The sequence below is a fragment of the Oncorhynchus nerka genome, linkage group LG14 (assembly GCF_034236695.1).
Source record: "Oncorhynchus nerka isolate Pitt River linkage group LG14, Oner_Uvic_2.0, whole genome shotgun sequence".
Taxonomy (NCBI): Eukaryota; Metazoa; Chordata; class Actinopteri; order Salmoniformes; family Salmonidae; genus Oncorhynchus; species Oncorhynchus nerka.
The window spans coordinates 95,195,388-95,217,356 of NC_088409.1; the positions used below are offsets into that span (position 1 = coordinate 95,195,388).

A 21,969-nucleotide genomic window follows, 5' to 3' on the forward strand; every position below is an offset into this window, starting at 1 on the left:
CTAGCCCTCACTCCCATCTCCCTGGACAACAGATCCAAACCTAGCCCTCACTCCCATCTCCCTGGACAACAGATCCAACCCTAGCCCTCACTCCCACCTCCCTGGACAACAGATCCAAACCTAGCCCTCACTCCAACCTCCCTGGACAACAGATCCAAACCTAGCCCCCTCTCACTCCCATCTCCCTGGACAACAGATCCAAACCTAGCCCTCACTTCCAACACCCTGGCAAACCTACTGGATCCAAACTATGCCACAAAACATCTCTAACCAGGACACACAAATTCTGCTTACTACCCGTGTCTGTGTGTGTGTGTGTGTGTGTGTGTGTGTGTGTGTGTGTGTGTGTGTGTGTGTGTGTGTCTAACCTTTGAGGACCACCTCCAGTTCGTCTCGTAGGATGTCGAAGGTGCTGTATCGGGAGCTAGTCTCTGGGATGACGTTCTTCTTCAACCAGCCTCCACAGGCGTACTGGTAGAAGTTGTCACACGGGTCCACATTGGCATCCATGTTCTCTAACAGACGAGACGCTGCACACAGACAAACACAGCTCATATTCTACCTCTGTGTGCGTGCGTGTGTGTGTGTGTGTGTGTGTGTGTGTGTGTGTGTGTGTGTGTGTGTGTGTGTGTGTGTGTGTGTGTGTGTGTGTATTTACCTGACTGAGTGCAGTCCGCCGTGGTGCAGACACCATCTAAAAAGGAGAAAACAACATGAATCAGACGGGTTATTCATCAATACCAACTTAAAGAATAACTTTATATTTTTTTACAAACTATTTTTTCAATGTAATAGGCATGTTGTAGAAGGTTCCAGATTCTTTGTTGCCCGGTCTAGCAGCAGGCTACACAGAGAACAGCTGGATAGGGAAAACAGCTCAAATCGCACAAAATGGAATTTAACGTTACAGATGAAGTTCGGAATGACTCAATTTCAATGTACAACATCTAAAGACCTCCTATCACTATACTGAGACCTGGATCACTATACTGAGACCTGGATCACTATACTGAGACCTGGATCACTATACTGAGACCTGGATCACTATACTGAGACCCGGATCACTATACTGAGACCTGGATCACTCTACTGAGACCTGTATCACTCTACTGAGACCTGGATCACTATACTGAGACCTGGATCACTATACTGAGACCCGTATCAATATACTGAGACCTGGATCACTATACTGAGACCTGTATCACTATACTGAGACCTGTATCACTCTACTGAGACCTGTATCACTCTACTGAGACCTGTATCACTCTACTGAGACCTGGATCACTATACTGAGACCTGTATCACTATACTGAGACCCGTATCAATATACTGAGACCTGTATCACTATACTGAGACCTGGATCACTATACTGAGACCTGGATCACTATACTGAGACCTGTATCACTATACTGAGACCTGTATCACTCTACTGAGACCTGTATCACTCTACTGAGACCCGTATCACTCTACTGAGACCTGTATCACTCTACTGAGACCCGTATCACTCTACTGAGACCTGTATCACTCTACTGAGACCCGTATCACTCTACTGAGACCTGTATCACTCTACTGAGACCTGTATCACTATACTGAGACCCGTATCAATATACTGAGACCTGTATCACTCTACTGAGACCTGGATCACTATACTGAGACCTGTATCAATATACTGAGACCTGTATCACTCTACTGAGACCTGGATCACTATACTGAGACCTGTATCACTATACTGAGACCCGTATCAATATACTGAGACCCGTATCACTCTACTGAGACCTGTATCACTCTACTGAGACCTGTATCACTATACTGAGACCCGTATCAATATACTGAGACCAGTATCACTCTACTGAGACCTGGATCACTATACTGAGACCTGTATCAATATACTGAGACCTGTATCACTCTACTGAGACCTGGATCACTATACTGAGACCCGTATCACTCTACTGAGACCTGTATCACTCTACTGAGACCTGGATCACTATACTGAGACCCGTATCAATATACTGAGACCTGTATCACTCTACTGAGACCCGTATCACTATACTGAGACCCGTATCACTATACTGAGACCTGGATCACTATACTGAGACCTGTATCACTCTACTGAGACCCGTATCACTATACTGAGACCCGTATCACTATACTGAGACCTGGATCACTCTACTGAGACCTGGATCACTATACTGAGACCCGTATCAATATACTGAGACCTGGATCACTATACTGAGACCCGTATCAATATACTGAGACCTGTATCACTCTACTGAGACCCGTATCAATATACTGAGACCCGTATCACTGTACTGAGACCCGTATCACTCTACTGAGACCCGTATCACTATACTGAGACCCGTATCACTATACTGAGACCTGGATCACTATACTGAGACCCGTATCACTATACTGAGACCCGTATCACTCTACTGAGACCTGGATCACTATACTGAGACCCGTATCACTATACTGAGACCCGTATCACTCTACTGAGACCTGGATCACTATACTGAGACCTGGATCACTATACTGAGACCCGTATCACTATACTGAGACCCGTATCACTCTACTGAGACCTGGATCACTATACTGAGACCCGTATCAATATACTGAGACCCGTATCACTATACTGAGACCCGTATCAATATACTGAGACCCGTATCACTGTACTGAGACCTGTATCACTCTACTGAGACCTGGATCACTATACTGAGACCCGTATCAATATACTGAGACCTGTATCACTCTACTGAGACCCGTATCAATATACTGAGACCCGTATCACTGTACTGAGACCCGTATCACTCTACTGAGACCCGTATCACTATACTGAGACCCGTATCACTATACTGAGACCCGTATCACTCTACTGAGACCCGTATCACTGTACTGAGACCCGTATCGCTATACTGAGACCCGTATCACTATACTGAGACCCGTATCACTCTACTGAGACCCGTATCACTGTACTGAGACCTGTATCACTCTACTGAGACCCGTATCACTATACTGAGACCTGGATCACTATACTGAGACCCGTATCACTATACTGAGACCTGGATCACTATACTGAGACCTGTATCACTCTACTGAGACCCGTATCACTATACTGAGACCCGTATCACTATACTGAGACCTGGATCACTCTACTGAGACCTGTATCACTCTACTGAGACCCGTATCACTCTACTGAGACCTGTATCACTCTACTGAGACCCGTATCACTCTACTGAGACCTGTATCACTCTACTGAGACCCGTATCACTCTACTGAGACCTGTATCACTCTACTGAGACCTGTATCACTATACTGAGACCCGTATCAATATACTGAGACCTGTATCACTCTACTGAGACCTGGATCACTATACTGAGACCTGTATCAATATACTGAGACCTGTATCACTCTACTGAGACCTGGATCACTATACTGAGACCTGTATCACTATACTGAGACCCGTATCAATATACTGAGACCCGTATCACTCTACTGAGACCTGTATCACTCTACTGAGACCTGTATCACTATACTGAGACCCGTATCAATATACTGAGACCTGTATCACTCTACTGAGACCTGGATCACTATACTGAGACCTGTATCAATATACTGAGACCTGTATCACTCTACTGAGACCTGGATCACTATACTGAGACCCGTATCACTCTACTGAGACCTGTATCACTCTACTGAGACCTGGATCACTATACTGAGACCCGTATCAATATACTGAGACCTGTATCACTCTACTGAGACCCGTATCACTATACTGAGACCCGTATCACTATACTGAGACCTGGATCACTATACTGAGACCTGTATCACACTACTGAGACCCGTATCACTATACTGAGACCCGTATCACTGTACTGAGACCGTATCACTGAGACCTGGATCACTATACTGAGACCCGTATCACTATCACTGAGACCCGATCACTATACTGAGATACTGAGACCTGGATCACTATACTGAGACCCGTATCACTATACTGAGACCCGTATCACTCTACTGAGACCTGGATCACTATACTGAGACCCGTATCACTATACTGAGACCCGTATCACTCTACTGAGACCTGGATCACTATACTGAGACCTGGATCACTATACTGAGACCCGTATCACTATACTGAGACCTGTATCACTATACTGAGACCTGGATCACTATACTGAGACCCGTATCAATATACTGAGACCCGTATCACTATACTGAGACCCGTATCACTATACTGAGACCCGTATCACTGTACTGAGACCTGTATCACTCTACTGAGACCTGGATCACTATACTGAGACCCGTATCAATATACTGAGACCTGTATCACTCTACTGAGACCCGTATCAATATACTGAGACCCGTATCACTGTACTGAGACCCGTATCACTCTACTGAGACCCGTATCACTATACTGAGACCGTATCACTATACTGAGACCCGTATCACTCTACTGAGACCCGTATCATCACTGAGACCTGTACTGAGACCCGTATCACTATACTGAGACCCGTATCACTATACTGAGACCCGTATCACTCTACTGAGACCCGTATCACTGTACTGAGACCTGTATCACTCTACTGAGACCCGTATCACTATACTGAGACCTGGATCACTATACTGAGACCCGTATCACTATACTGAGACCCGTATCACTATACTGAGACCCGTATCACTATACTGGGACCCGTATCACTATACTGAGACCTGGATCACTATACTGAGACCCGTATCACTATACTGAGACCTGGATCACTCTACTGAGACCTGGATCACTATACTGAGACCCGTATCACTATACTGAGACCCGTATCACTATACTGAGACCCATTTCATTATACTGAGACCTGGATCACTATACTGAGACCCATATCATTATACTGAGACCTGGATCACTCTACTGAGACCTGGATCACTATACTGAGACCTGGATCACTCTACTGAGACCTGGATCACTCTACTGAGACCTGGATCATTATACTGAGACCTGGATCACTCTACTGAGACCTGGATCACTCTACTGAGACCTGGATCACTCTACTGAGACCTGGATCACTATACTGAGACCCGTATCACTATACTGAGACCCGTATCACTATACTGAGACCCGTATCACTCTACTGAGACCCATATCACTCTACTGAGACCTGTATCACTCTACTGAGACCCGTATCACTATACTGAGACCCGTATCACTGTACCGAGACCCGTATCACTCTACTGAGACCCGTATCACTCTACTGAGACCTGGATCACTCTACTGAGACCCATATCATTATACTGAGACCTGGATCACTCTACTGAGACCCGTATCACTATACCGAGACCCGTATCACTATACTGACAGTGTTTCCCTTTCTAAAAGGAGGTATTTGGGTGTTTTTGGAGCATTCATACCAGAGTCCCAGTACTGCACAATGAGGATGGGGAAGTCAAATCAAATCAAATGTTATTTGTCATATACACATGTTTAGCAGATGTTATTGCGGGTGTAGCGAAATGCTTGTGTTTCTAGCTCCGACAGCGCAGTAATATCTAACAATACACACAGTTGAAGTGGGTCTAGGGTGTCAGGTAAGGTAGAGACTCCTTGACTCGTTTCTCAAAGCACTTCATGATGGCAGAAGTGAGTGCTATGGGGCGATAGTCATTTAGTTCAGTTACCTTTGCTTTTTTGGGGTACAGGACCAATGGTGAACATCTTGAAGCATGTGGGGACTACAGTAAACACTCCAGCCAGCTGGTCTGCATCTGGGCCGGCAGCCTTGTGAGGGTTAACACGCTTAAATGTCTTGCTCACGTCAGCAATGGAGAAGGAGAGCCCAGAGTCCTTGGTAACGGACCGCGTCAGTGGCACTGTGTTATCCTCAAAGCAGGTGAAGAAGGTGTTTAGTTTGTCCGGAAGCAAGACGTCGGTGTCCGCGACGTGGCTGGTTTTCCCTTTGTAGTCCATAATTGTCTGGGTTTCTGTACAGCACTTTGTGACATCAGCTGATGTAAAAAGGGCTTTATAAATATATTTGATTGATTGCTTGATTGTCTGTAGACCCTGCCCACATACGTTGTGTGTCTGAGCCATTGAATTGCGACTCCACTTTGTCTCTATACTGAGGTTACCTGTTACCTGTTGCCTGTTTGATTGCCTTATGGAGGGAATAACCTGCCTATTCTGCCATATTCCCAGTCACCTTACCACAGTTAAATTTGATGGTTCACCTCTTCAAGTTTTGTGCAAATGCTGCCATCTATTCATGCTTTCTGATTAGGGTAGGTTTTAATAGTCACAGTGGGTACAACATCTCCTGTACACTTCCTGATGAAAATCAGTCACCGGGTCTGTGGATTCATCTATGTTGCTCTCGGAGGTCAACCCGAAACATATCCCAGTCCCCAAGATCAAAACCATCTTGACGTGTGGATTCATCTATGTTGCTCTCGGAGGTCAACCCGAAACATATCCCAGTCCCCAAGATCAAAACCATCTTGAAGTGTGGATTCATCTATGTTGCTCTCGGAGGTCAACCAGAAACATATCCCAGTCCCCAAGATCAAAACCATCTTGAAGTGTGGATTACAATTGGTCAGACCAGCATTGAATTGTCATTAGCACAGGTACTTCCTGTTTGAGTTTCTGCCTATAGGAAGAGAGGAGTAAAAATGGAGTCGTGATCAGATTTGCCGAAAGGGAGGGCGGGGGAGGGCCTTGTAGGCATCCTGAAAGTTGGAGTAGCAGTGGTCGAGTGTTTTACCAGAGCGAGTACCACAGTCTTGTAGAACCACATGTATTGGTAGAACTTCAGTAGGGTTGTCCTCAAATGTACTTTGTTAACCTCTTACCTCTACCTGGGACGCTTGCGTCCCAACTAGAGCTCTGGAAATGCAAATGCGCTACGCTAAATGCTAATAGTATTAGTTCAAACTCAAAAGTTCATTAAAATACACATGCAGGGTATCAAATTAAAGCTACACTCGTTGTGAATCCAGGCAACAAGTCAGATTTTTAAAATGCTTTTCGGCGACAGCATGAGAAGCTATTATCTGATAGCATGCACCAATACACTACAACACAAAAGCACAGCAGGGGACATAAACAAAATAATTAGCATTTTGGCGTTACACAAACCGCACAATAAAATAGAAAACAGTCATTACCTTTCACCATCTTCTTTGTTGGCACTCCTAGATGTCCCATAAACACTATTGGGTCTTTATTTCGATTAAATCGGGCCATATAAAGCCAAGATATCGTTATATGTAGACTGTGTGATAAACGAAAAAAACAGCGATTTCACAACGTAACGTCATTTTTAAAATTCAAAAAGTAGACGATAAACTTTCACAAAACACTTCGAAATACGTTTGTAATGCTACTTTAGGTATTAGTAAACGTTAATAGCGATAAAAATCATCCGTAGGCGATGACATATCATTAGCTGTCGTCTTGGAAAAATTTCAGGAGAGAGCTCTTCCGGAATGATCTGGGCGGAGACCGGAGGTACGTCGTGCCCCTCTTTCGGTTCAACCAAGAATCAAAGAGGATTAAATTCACAAGATACTCGACTGCATGGGGATGCTGTGGGAGTTGAATGCTCGGTCTTATCTAATTCGGCTCACTGTTAACAATTGCTGGAAGTGGCGCAAGGATATTTATTTCCATTTTCTGTGATCAGGTTTTCCTGCGCTTTCCGATGTAACGCACGTTATGTAATAGCCACAGTCGTGATTTAACCAGTTTTAAAAACGTCCGAGGGTTTCCTATACACACATTCTAACCATATGAACGTACTATATTCCTGGCATGAGTAGCAGGGCGCTGAAATGTTGCGCGATTTTTAACAAAATGTTCAAAAAAGTAGAGGGTAGGAGCAACTAGTTAAAATCCCCAGCTACAATAAATGCGGCACACAGGATATAAGGTTTCCAGTTTGCATAAAGTCCAGTGAAGTTCTTTGAGGGCCGTCGTGGTTTCGGCTTGAGGGGGAATATACACGGCCCGATAGAGCCATGTTTCCGTGAAACAGAGTATGTTACAATCCCTGATGTCTCACTGGACAGAAATCATTGCCCTGAGTTAATCCATTTTATTATCCAGAGACTGAACATTAGCAAGTAATATACTCAGAAGCAGTGGGTGGTGTATAACACAAATGTAATAACACAAAACATTTCCTGGGCTAATAATGTAAGAAATAAAGCATAAAAAAAAAACACTGCAAAGTTTCCTAAAAGCTAGAAGCACGTCAAATCGCAAAACAAAGTGTTTGGACCATTCTATAACATTACATTTACATTTTTTAAAAATGAGATTTGGTCAAAAAGCAAACTTCTCCTTTAAGCACTCTGAGTGTATATGACATAAACTAGAATGGATCACACTGTCATAACCTTTATTTAACTAGGCAAGTCAGTTAAGAATAAATTCCTATTTACAATGACGGCCTAGGAACAGTGGGTTACCTGCCTTGTTCAGGGGCAGAAAGACAAGATTTCTACCTTGTCAGTTCGGGGATTCGATCTAGCAACCTTTCGGTTACTGACCCAATGCTCTAATCACTAGGCTACCTGCCTCCTCTACACTCTAACCACTAGGCTACCTGCCGCCCTACTACTGAATGTACATATGCATATCTCTGTGAACTGACTGAAATGTTTGACTTGGTTGATTGAACATTTGGCTCCTGAGAGCACTTGATAGTTTATTTGTAAGGAATGTTTGGCATAATCTCTGTCTAATCCTTGTTGATCTCGCAGGTTGGGGGAAACAATAGATGACACAGTAACAACTAACAGATAAACAAGCAACACATCCTTCTCAATCCCTTCATCCCTTCATTCCGTATCTCTAGACCTCATCTCTTTCATTTGGTCTGCTAATATGCTAACGTTGATCATGATTATTGAACACAAATAAGTAGATGTTTTGAACATGAATGAAATGTTGTGTGGGCTCCAGACTTGGGGTAAATATTTACAGACTCAATTCAGATATTTTTCACTAATTGGTCTTTTGACTAATCAGCTCTGAAAAAGATCTGATGTGAAAAGATGTGCTGTGATTAATAAAATGACCAATTAGTGTAAAAAATATCAGAATTGGGCTGCCTGTGTAAAAGGTTAGTGCTATCTAGGTTCCTTCGGACATCCCTACCCTAAAGCCTAACCATACACTAAGTATTACACTAAGTATTTTAAATTTCAACTTCAATGGGGTAGAGATGTCCCAAGGAGCCCTGATAGCAAGGACCCTATGTAAAACACAAACAATTTTGTGGCTTAGTGTTTTAATTGCCACAAAGTTGTCAACGCACACAAACACAGTCACTGTGCGGTTCACGTGATGTAATAAAACAAGCAGCCAGGAGATGGCGCTCAATTACAAAGCGTATACAACAACATTATGCAGCCATTCCCAAACTAAGATTCGCGAACCCGTGTGGGGTCGTTAGCGTAATATGAAGATGGGGTCATAAGAGAATTTCCAAAATCCCCCCCAAAAATAATATACATACATACATATATATATAAAATATATATACATATAAATACATTATAATATCGTCTTTGTACCTCAAAATCAATATAATGTGGTTAACCTTAAAAAAAAAGTAAATGATAATAATTCAAATATAAACTATAAAATTCAACCAGAAAGCTCCCTTAGGTTGTGGGAAAAGGCTGCACTTGACCGTGGCACCTGAAACATTCCCCCAGTGAAGGACTAGGCCTGCTACACTATGAAACCACACACTGTTGAATCATTCCCCCAGTGAAGGACTAGGCCTGCTACACTATGAAACCACACACTGTTGAATCATTCCCCCAGTGAAGGACTAGGCCTGCTACACTATGAAACAGCACACTGTTGAATCATTCCCCCAGTGAAGGACTAGGCCTGCTACACTATGAAACAGCACACTGTTGAATCATTCCCCCAGTGAAGGACTAGGCCTGCTACACTATGAAACCACACACTGTTGAATCATTCCCCCAGTGAAGGACTAGGCCTGCTACACTATGAAACCACACACTGTTGAATCAGTCCCACAGTGAAGGACTAGGCCTGCTACACTATGAAACCACACACTGTTGAATCATTCCTCCAGTGAAGGACTAGGCCTGCTACACTATGAAACCACACACTGTTGAATCATTCCCCCAGTGAAGGACTAGGCCTGCTACACTATGAAACCACACACTGTTGAATCATTCCCCCAGTGAAGGACTAGGCCTGCTACACTATGAAACCACACACTGTTGAATCAGTCCCACAGTGAAGGACTAGGCCTGCTACACTATGAAACCACACACTGTTGAATCATTCCTCCAGTGAAGGACTAGGCCTGCTACACTATGAAACCACACACTGTTGAATCATTCCTCCAGTGAAGGACTAGGCCTGCTACACTATGAAACCACACACTGTTGAATCATTCCCCCAGTGAAGGACTAGGCCTGCTACACTATGAAACCACACACTGTTGAATCATTCCCCCAGTGAAGGACTAGGCCTGCTACACTATGAAACCACACACTGTTGAATCATTCCCCCAGTGAAGGACTAGGCCTGCTACACTATGAAACAGCACACAGTTGAATCATTCTCACAGTGAAGGACTAGGCCTGCTACACTATGAAACCACACACTGTTGAATCATTCCCCCAGTAAAGGACTAGGCCTGCTACACTATGAAACAGCACACTGTTGAATCATTCCCCCAGTGAAGGACTAGGCCTGCTACACTATGAAACCACACACTGTTGAATCATTCTCACAGTGAAGGACTAGGCCTGCTACACTATGAAACAGCACACAGTTGAATCATTCTCACAGTGAAGGACTAGGCCTGCTACACTATGAAACAGCACACAGTTGAATCATTCTCACAGTGAAGGACTAGGCCTGCTACACTATGAAACCACACACTGTTGAATCATTCCCACAGTGAAGAAATATCTGGTAAACCAAATTAACCGAACCGAACGCAAGCATGTAGGGGAAATACAAAAACCTTCTATAGATGAGTGACCGAATCAGTGGATTCAGAGGAAAGAATTCTTATTGGAGAGTCTTTCAAAAGCCAACCATGCCAACCATGCCACCCATCCCACGGCTGTGTGTTCTTCTAACAGAACACAGGATCTGTGTCCCACACGAGTGATGACTGCTCACCTCTGATGGGTTCTGAGTTCTAAAACATGAAAATATGAAGTATACTTAACCATATCACTGAGGGAGAGAGGGGAATGCATTACGTTTACATTATGTCAGGATATGTCACTGAGGGAGAGAGGGTAATGTATTACGTTTACATTATGTCAGAGTATGTCACTGAGGGAGAGAGGGTAATGTATTACGTTTACATTATGTCAGGATATGTCACTGAGGGAGAGAGGGTAATGTATCACGTTTACATTATGTCAGGATATGTCACTGAGGGAGAGAGGGGAATGTATCACATTTACATTATGTCAGGATATGTCACTGAGGGAGAGAGGGGAATGTATCACGTTTACATTATGTCAGGATATGTCACTGAGGGAGAGAGGGGAATGTATCACGTTTACATTATGTCAGGATATGTCACTGAGGGAGAGAGGGTAATGTATCACGTTTACATTATGTCAGAGTATGTCACTGAGGGAGAGAGGGTAATGCCTTACGTTTACATTATGTCAGAGTATGTCACTGAGGGAGAGAGGGTAATGTATCACGTTTACATTCTGTCAGAATATGTTATCGTTGGACATCAGGGATCCTTATGGGGAGGAGTGAGGGATTTGGGCCGAGGTCAGGTCAGATGAAAGTGAGGAAGAACAGATATCATTAAGGTTCTGGATAGTGTCGTGTCTTTACTATCGATTAAATAATATGACATGCTATTTTATAAAATCAATTCTCTGTAATTAATATGACCTTTACTGATTAAACTAATCAAGTAAATGTAATTAACTAGGAAGCCTGGGCAACACGGAAGAATGTTTATAGAGCTGTTGTCTTCCGAATAAACTCTTAAAGATTTGGTCATCTTTTATATCAATAGCAGTCAATTATTAATCGTCACCTTATTCAGTCTCATCTGAACATCGTAAAATTGTTGGTTATCTTCACGAACTCTGGCTAACAAGTTGAATCAGCAATACATTTTTTTATTCATTATTTATTTACTAAATACCTAAATAGTCACACAGAATTACATATACACAGGAAGGATCATACATTGATTACTAATCATGTCCTAAAAGAAAACATCCCTAGCAGACGGAACCGATATGACAGCTGGTTACACAAAGAAAGGGGGTTGGGTTTGAATGAAAGAGCAGGAAGACTGAGGAACAAAAGCATTGGGTCTCTATCGGACCTTATAAAGCTATGCTATCGTAAATACAGAATTGTATGCATTCTAAATAACCTCTCATTCGGAAAAGGAAAATAATAAATATATTTACTCTGAGTTGGGCTTCGATAGATTGATCGAAGATGGAAGGCTGGGTTGCCCAGCAGAAACTCCCTTGTCCTTTGAAGAATATTTCTGGGCGGATACGTTGTAGTCTTTTGTCGTGTGGTAGAACGGATACATTGTAGTACGCTGTCTTTCTGAAGAGATTGTCCGTCCTTTCCTAGCCCACGTTTACAGCTGCTGCTGATAACTCAACATCTAGGATGTATCACTTCATAAGTGAATAAGAGTTCAAAGTTCATACCAAGTTGCCATGCTACAAGCTCATGCTATATTCTGGCTGGTATCATCGAAATTCATCCTTCCAGCGTGGCGATCGTCACATCCACGTTGAAATTCGCCCTTTTAAAAGTATGGACATCAGTCCTCACATCATTGAGAACACAATGTTGATTTTGTGATTTTGCCATTCAACCATTCGCAACCAGAGCTCACGCTGAGGTTGGCTTCGCCGTGAATTGGGTCATGGGGGCTTTTATAGAAATGTAGAAAAGGGGTTGGTTCATCATTTCCAACCCATGCCTATTCACGTGGGTGTGGCCACTGAGTGAGCATATTTTACTTTCTCTCATTTTAAACTAAAATTCAATTGCACAACAATTCCATGTGAATCTGATAACTAGAATGTGTAGACTTTCCAAGATACAGTTTATGTCGTCCTATCATCAGTAATAATGTCTCAGACGACAACTGATCTGACATCATATTCTTTAAGTACCAACGGATACTTTCAACTGGTTGGATGACCTAAATATTGTTCTGTTCCCAACCTCTTGATGTTACCATACTTTCTCTATGTTAACAAAGGGCTTTCCAAGAGTCCATTCTGTAGAGTAGAGAGAGAAAAGGGGGAAAGGTATTTATGGGGGTCATAAACCTCAACAACAGGGCAATGTCATGACAATAGCAACAGAGGTGTATTGGCTGTTCAGATGTGTAAGGAGGGGCTCAGAGAAAGTGTTAAATATTTTGTGAATATGTTCTTTGTCTTATGCAGCTGTATGACCCAGTGGGTGAATGAACTTGGTTTGAGCTTTGCTATGCGTCCGTGAGTTTTTTACTCTGTTTGTTTAGCACCTCCAACGCTTGGAAGAGCACCTTGGGACCTACTTCCCAATCCGTTTGACTGTGACCCTGGCTCAGCTGACATGCTGGTAAGTGAAACCAAACAGCTGATGGAGCTGTCATGTGATCGAATGCTGCAGACAACATATTCCCAGCTCACTACGGAGGAGTTTTGGTTTCTGACTCAAAGGGAATATCCTGCCGAAAACCGGGATCTCGTTATGAATGGTCATCCCAATCGTAATTCCAACTTGGGAACTCAAGCCTCTTTCTAGAGCTCTGTCTTTCCGACCTGAAGATCACTGATGTCATGATTTGACCTCGTATTTTTCCAGAGTTTCCTAGTTGTCTTGAAAGCACCATAAACCTGATGGTACCCTTCTCCAGCTCTGATCTGGGTGAAGCTATATTCAGTGCTCTCGTCTGCTTTAAAATCAAATATCCATCCAGGTTAGATGTGACAGCAGGGACCAGGCCTCCTGACTTCCAGACACATCAAGCAACACCCATCTCATTAGTGGTGGTGAGATAAGAGACATAACAGACTGTCATCATAGCCCCCATGTTAAAAGTATGTGGGGGTGATGTGACAGCAGTGATGATTATTATTTGACCATTATTATTTGAGCATGCTGGTCATTTATGAACATTTGAACATCTTGGCCATGTACTGTTATAATCTCCACCCGGCACAGCCAGAAGAGGACTGGCTACCCCACATAGCCTGGTTCCTCTCTAGGTTTCTTCCTAGGTTTTGGCCTTTCTAGGGAGTTTTTCCTAGCCACCGTGCTTCTACACCTGCATTGCTTGCTGTTTGGGGTTTTAGGCTGGGTTTCTCCGACACGACATGCATCAAGCCACACCCATCTCATTAGTGGTGGTAAGGTAAGAGGCATTATGTCAGACTAATTTGTAATTGACTGTCATAGCCCCACATTAAAAATATGTGATGATGAGTTGAGAAGACAGAAATATTGTTAGAATGTTTTGCCATAGGCCCAAAGAAAAAAAAGTTAATTACAAAAAAAATATTCACATGGTTGGGGTCATCGAGAACTTTCAGATATCAAAATGGGGTCGTAGGCCAAAATAGTTTGGGAACCCCTGCCATAACGAGAGGCAAACACACACACACACACACACACACAAACACACACAGTGACACACATACACACACAGTGACACACATACACAAACACACACACACACAGTGACACACACACACAGTGACACACATACACAGTGACACACATACACAAACACACACACACACACACACACACACACACACACACACACACACACACACACACACACACAGACACAAACACACACAGTGACACACATTCACAAACACACATACACAAACACACACACACAGTGACACACACACACAGTGACACACATACACACACACACACACACACACACACACACAAACACACACAGTGACACACATTCACAAACACACATACACAAACACACAGTGACACACACACACAGTGGGGCGCAGAGGCTCCTGTTGCAAACTATCTCCCTGTTGCATCCAGCCTGCTGTGACTGTTTAAAGATCTATCCACTATAATAGGCAGGGGAAATGGTTTTTCAGGACTTCTGGTGGTAGAAATGTACACAATTGTTACCTGGAGGAAAATGGGGGGGTAATGCTTCTTCATTTCAGTATGGGAGTGGGATTAGTGGGGGGATTTTAGTCCAGAGGAGGGTAATGCTTTTCATTTCAGTATGGGAGTGGGTTTAGCGGGAAGTTTTTTTGTCCAGAGGAGGGTAATGCTTTTCATTTCAGTATGGGAGTGGGTTTAGCGGGGAGGGGTTTAGTCCAGAGGAGGCTAATGCTTTTCATTTCAGTATGGGAGTGGGTTGAGTGGGGGGTTTTTTTGTCCAGAGGAGGGTCATGTAATTTGTAATTGATTAACAAACCTAATGCAATGTAGATCCTCATCACATACAGTTTAAGTCGGCAGTTTACATACACCTTAGCCAAATACATTTAAACTCAGTTTCACGATTCCTGACATTTAATCCTGGGTAAAAATTCCCTGTCTTAGGTCAGTTAGGATCACCACTTTATTTTAAGAATGTAAAATGTCAGAATAATAGTAGAGAACGATGTATTTCTTTCATCACATTCCCAGTGGGTCAGAAGTTTACATACATTCAATTAGTATTTGGTATTATTGCCTTTAAATTGTTTAACTTGGGTCAAACGTTTTGTGTAGCCTTCCACAAGTTTCCCACAATAAGTTGGGTGAATTTTGGCCCATTCCTCCTGACAGAGCTGGTGTAACTGAGTCAGGTTTGTGGGCCTCCTTGCTCGCACACGCTTTTTCAGTTCTGCCCACAAATGTTCTATAGGATTGAGGTCAGGGCTTTGTAATGGCCACTCCAATACCTTGACTTTCTTGTCCTTAAGCCATTTTTCCACAACTTTGGAAGTATGCTTGGGGTCATTGTCCATTTGGAAGACCCAAGCTTTAACTTCCTGACTGATGACTTGAGATGTTGCTTCAATGTATCCACGTAATTTTCCCCCTCATGATGCCATCTACTTTGTGAAGTGCACCATTCCCTCCTGCAGTAAAGTACCCCCAAAAAATGAAAAATGAAATTGCATCATTGTAGCCTATCCAGTCCAAGTGTAAATACTGAAGGAAACAGTACTGCTGGTCAGACAGTAGAAGTCAGTAGTATAACTTTACTGAAGGAAACAGTACTACTGGTCAGACAGTAGTAGTCAGTAGTATAACTTTACTGAAGGAAACAGTACTGCTGGTCAGACAGTAGTAGTCAGTAGTATAACTTTACTGAAGGAAACAGTCCTACTGGTCAGACAGTAGTAGTCAGTAGTATAACTTTACTGAAGGAAACAGTACTGCTGGTCAGACAGTAGTAGTCAGTAGTATAACTTTACTGAAGGAAACAGTACTACTGGTCAGACAGTAGTAGACAGTAGTATAACTTTACGGAAGGAAACAGTACTGCTGGTCAGACAGTAGTAGTCAATAGTATAACTTTACTGAAGGAAACAGTACTGCTGGTCAGACAGTAGTAGTCAGTAGTATAACTTTACTGAAGGAGACAGTACTGCTGGTCAGACAATAGTAGTCAGTAGTATAACTTTACTGAAGGAAACAGTACTACTGGTCAGACAGTAGTACTCAGTAGTATAACTACAGTACAGTACAGTACTACAGTACTACAGTACTACAGTACAGTACAGTACAGTACAGTACTACAGTACTACAGTACTACAGTACAGTACTACAGTACTACAGTACAGTACAGTACAGTACAGTACAGTACTACAGTACTACAGTACTACAGTACAGTACAGTACTACAGTACAGTACAGTACTACAGCACTACAGTATTACAGTACAGTACAGTACTACAGCACTACAGTACTACAGTACTACAGTACAGTACTACAGTACAGTACAGTACAGTACTACAGTACTACAGTACAGTACAGTACTACAGTACTACAGTACTACAGTACAGTACAGTACTACAGTACTACAGTACTACAGTACAGTACAGTACTACAGTACTACAGTACAGTACTACAGTACTACAGTACAGTACTACAGTACTACAGTACTACAGTACAGTACAGTACACTACAGTACTACAGCACTACAGTACAGTACAGTACAGTACTACAGTACTACAGCACTACAGTACAGTACAGTACACTACAGTACAGTACTACAGCACTACAGTACAGTACAGTACTACAGTACTACAGCACTACAGTACAGTACTACAGTACTACAGCACTACAGTACAGTACAGTACAGTACAGTACTACAGTACTACAGCACTACAGTACAGTACAGTACAGTACAGTACTACAGTACTACAGCACTACAGTACAGTACAGTACAGTACAGTACAGTACTACAGCACTACAGTACAGTACAGTACTACAGTACTACAGTACTACAGCACTACAGTACAGTACAGTACAGTACAGTACTACAGCAGTACAGTACAGTACAGTACTACAGTACTACAGCACTACAGTGCAGTACAGTACAGTACAGTACTACAGCACTACAGTACAGTACAGTACAGTACAGTACTACAGCACTACAGTACAGTACAGTACAGTACTACACCACTACAGTACAGTACAGTACAGTACTACAGTACTACAGCACTACAGTACAGTACAGTACAGTACAGTACTACAGCACTACAGTACAGTACAGTACAGTACAGTACAGTACTACAGCACTACAGTACAGTACAGTACAGTACTACAGTACTACAGCACTACAGTACAGTACAGTACAGTACAGTACTACAGTACTACAGCACTACAGCACTACAGCACAGTACAGTACAGTACTACAGTACTACAGCACTACAGTACAGCAGTACAGTACTACAGTACTACAGCACTACAGTACAGTACTACAGTACTACAGCACTACAGTACAGTACAGCACTACAGCACTACAGCACTACAGTACAGTACAGTACACTATACAGTACTACAGCACTACAGTACAGTACAGTACAGTACACTACAGTACAGTACAGCACAGCACTACAGTACAGTACTACAGCACAGTACAGTACAGCACTACAGCACAGCACAGTACAGCACAGTACAGCACTACAGCACTACAGTACAGCACAGCACTACAGCACAGCACAGTACAGTACTACAGTACTACAGCACAGCACAGTACAGTACAGTACAGTACACAGTACTACACCACAGCACAGCACTACAGCACAGCACTACAGCACTACAGCACAGTACAGTACAGTACTACAGCACTACAGTACAGTACAGCACTACAGTACAGTGCAGTACAGTACTACAGTACTACAGCACTACAGCACAGTACAGTACAGTACTACAGTACTACAGCACTACAGCACAGTACAGTACAGTACTACAGCACTACAGTACAGTACAGTACAGTACTACAGCACTACAGTACAGTGCAGTACAGTACTACAGTACTACAGCACTACAGTACAGTACTACAGTACTACAGCACTACAGTACAGTGCAGTACAGTACTACAGTACTACAGCACTACAGTACAGTACACAGTACTACAGTACTACAGCACTACAGTACAGTACAGTACTACAGCACTACAGCACAGTACAGTACAGTACTACAGCACTACAGTACAGTACAGTACAGTACAGTACTACAGTACTACAGCACTACAGTACAGTACACACAGTACTACAGCACTACAGCAGTACAGTACAGTACTACAGTACAGTACAGTACTACAGCACTACAGCACAGTACAGTACAGTACTACAGTACTACAGCACTACAGCACAGCTACAGTACTACAGCAGTACAGCAGTACACTACAGCACTACAGCACAGTACAGTTACAGCACTACACTACAGTACACAGCACAGTACAGTACAGCACTACAGTACTACAGCACACAGCACTACAGTACAGCACAGTACAGTACTACAGTACTACAGTACACTACAGTACAGTACAGTACTACAGTACTACAGCATTACAGCACAGTACAGCACAGTACTACAGCACAGCACTACAGCACTACAGCACTACAGCACACAGCACAGTACAGTACTACAGTACAGCACAGTACAGTACAGCACTACACAGTACAGTACAGCACTACAGCACAGTACAGTACTACAGCACAGTACAGTACAGTACAGCACTACACACCACACAGTACAGCACCACAGTACCACAGCACTACAGCATTACAGTACAGCACAGTACAGCACTACAGCACTACAGCACAGTACAGCACCACAGCACCACAGCACCACAGCATTACAGCACAGTACAGTACAGTACTACAGCACTACAGTACAGTACAGTACAGTACAGTACAGTACAGTACTACAGCACTACAGCACAGTAGTACAGTACAGCACTACAGTACTACAGCACTACAGTACAGTGCAGTACAGTACAGTACAGTACAGCACAGCACTACAGCACACAGTACAGTACAGTACTACAGCACTACAGCACTACAGTACAGTACAGTACTACAGCAATACAGCAGCTACAGTACAGTACAGCACACTACAGCACTACAGCACAGTACAGTACAGTACTACAGCACTACAGCACTACAGCACAGTACAGTACAGTACTACAGCACAGTACAGTACAGTACAGTACTACAGCACTACACAGCACAGTACAGCACACAGTACTACAGCACACACAGCACCACAGTACTACAGCACTACAGCACAGTACAGTACAGTACTACACAGCACTACAGCACAGTACAGTACAGTACAGTACTACAGCACTACAGCACAGTACAGTACAGCACTACAGCACTACAGCACTACAGCACAGCACAGTACAGTACTACAGCACTACAGCACAGCACAGTACCACAGCACAGTACAGTACTACAGTACTACAGTACAGTACTACAGTACTACAGCACTACAGCACTACAGCACACAGTACAGTACTACAGCACTACAGTACAGTACTACAGCACTACAGCACTACAGCACAGTACTACAGCACAGTACAGTACTACAGTACTACAGCACAGTACTACAGTACTACAGCACTACAGCACTACAGCACTACAGTACAGTACAGTACAGTACAGTACTACAGCACTACAGTACAGTGCAGTACAGTACTACAGTACTACAGCACTACAGTACTACAGCACTACAGTACAGTACTACAGCACTACAGCACAGTACAGTACAGTACTACAGCACTACAGCACTACAGTACAGTACTACAGCACTACAGCACTACAGTACAGTACTACAGTACTACAGCACTACAGTACAGTACTACAGCACTACAGTACTACAGTACTACAGCACTACAGTACAGTACAGTACTACAGCACTACAGCACAGTACAGTACAGTACTACAGTACTACAGCACTACAGTACAGTACAGTACTACAGTACTACAGCACTACAGTACAGTACAGTACTACAGTACTACAGCACTACAGTACAGTACAGTACTACAGTACTACAGTACAGTACAGTACAGTACTACAGCACTACAGCACTACAGTACAGTACTACAGCACTACAGTACAGTACAGTACTACAGCACTACAGTACAGTACTACAGTACTACAGCACTACAGTACTACAGCACTACAGTACTACAGCACTACAGTACAGTACTACAGTACTACAGCACTACAGTACAGTACAGTACAGTACTACAGCACTACAGTACTACAGCACTACAGTACAGTACAGTACTACAGTACTACAGCACTACAGTACAGTACTACAGTACTACAGCACTACAGCACAGTACAGTACAGTACTACAGTACTACAGCACTACAGTACAGTACAGTACAGTACACAGTACTACAGCACTACAGCACTACAGCACTACAGTACAGTACTACAGTACAGTACAGTACTACAGCACTACAGTACTACAGCACTACAGCACAGTACAGTACTACAGCACTACACAGTACAGTACAGTACTACAGCACTACAGTACAGTACAGTACTACAGTACTACAGCACTACAGTACAGTACAGTACTACAGTACTACAGCACTACAGTACAGTACAGTACAGTACTACAGCACTACAGTACAGTACAGTACTACAGCACTACAGTACAGTACAGTACTACAGTACAAAGGAACCGTCCCTCTTGTGATGAAACAAACGACACTACGCTCTGAATCGTCCATCGCCATAAGGTTTAAATTAGCATTAAGTAGACCTTCTGCCATAGAGCCTACAGTACATCAGTCAAAGCTCCTGGAATCTCTGATCACCAAAGGGCCATAAAGGGAAGTCTCTATGGACTGAAATGGAACTTTATACTCAGCAATAAAAACCTTTACAAACTTGGCCATTAATCAAATCAAATTGTATTGGTCACATGCGCCGAATACAACAGTGAAATGCTTCCCAAAGGCCCTTCCAAGCCGTGTCCCCCTGTACTGACCCTCCAAAAACAACACTCACGAGTCCTCTAGCAACCTGTTGAAAGCCCTGTTCCTTTAGTGGAGTGGGTTTCAGTTTTCAGACCACTATACACGCTTCAACGCTCCCCTTGAGCTGACAAACGTTAATGGGGGGTCAATCTGCAGCTTGAACAATAACAACGCCGGTGACAGACACTGTTTGGGTAAAAAGCTGTGGGAGCTGGAGAAATGTACCCACTCTCAGAGTTATGGATGCAATGACTGACCATCCATGGTATCAAAATGATTTTTTAAACCACGTTTTGAGGCTATTCAGTGTTTGCAATTTGAAAATGTTCAATAAAAAAAAACATCCTATCTTTTGAGTTCCGATGAGGAACGACAGTTGACCTAAGCTATTTGAGTTCCGATGAGGAACGACAGTTGACCTAAGCTATTTGAGTTCCGATGAGGAACGACAGTTGACCTAAGCTATTTGAGTTCCGATGAG

General features: G+C 43.1%; 1 protein-coding gene across 4 annotated transcripts in view; it reads right to left on the reverse strand.

Moving 5' to 3' along the window:
• The window catches only part of LOC115122076 (neprilysin-like), a 126,865-nt gene that overhangs the window by 85,442 nt on the left and 19,454 nt on the right, over positions 1–21,969 (reverse strand). For all 4 annotated transcript variants that reach the window (XM_065000578.1, XM_065000577.1, XM_065000576.1 and 1 more), the window contains exons 3-4: positions 659–694; positions 369–530 (exon numbers count right to left, since the gene is read on the reverse strand). In XM_065000578.1, coding sequence (XP_064856650.1) covers positions 369–530; positions 659–694 — 198 coding nt within the window. The remainder of the gene's footprint in view (positions 1–368; positions 531–658; positions 695–21,969) is intronic.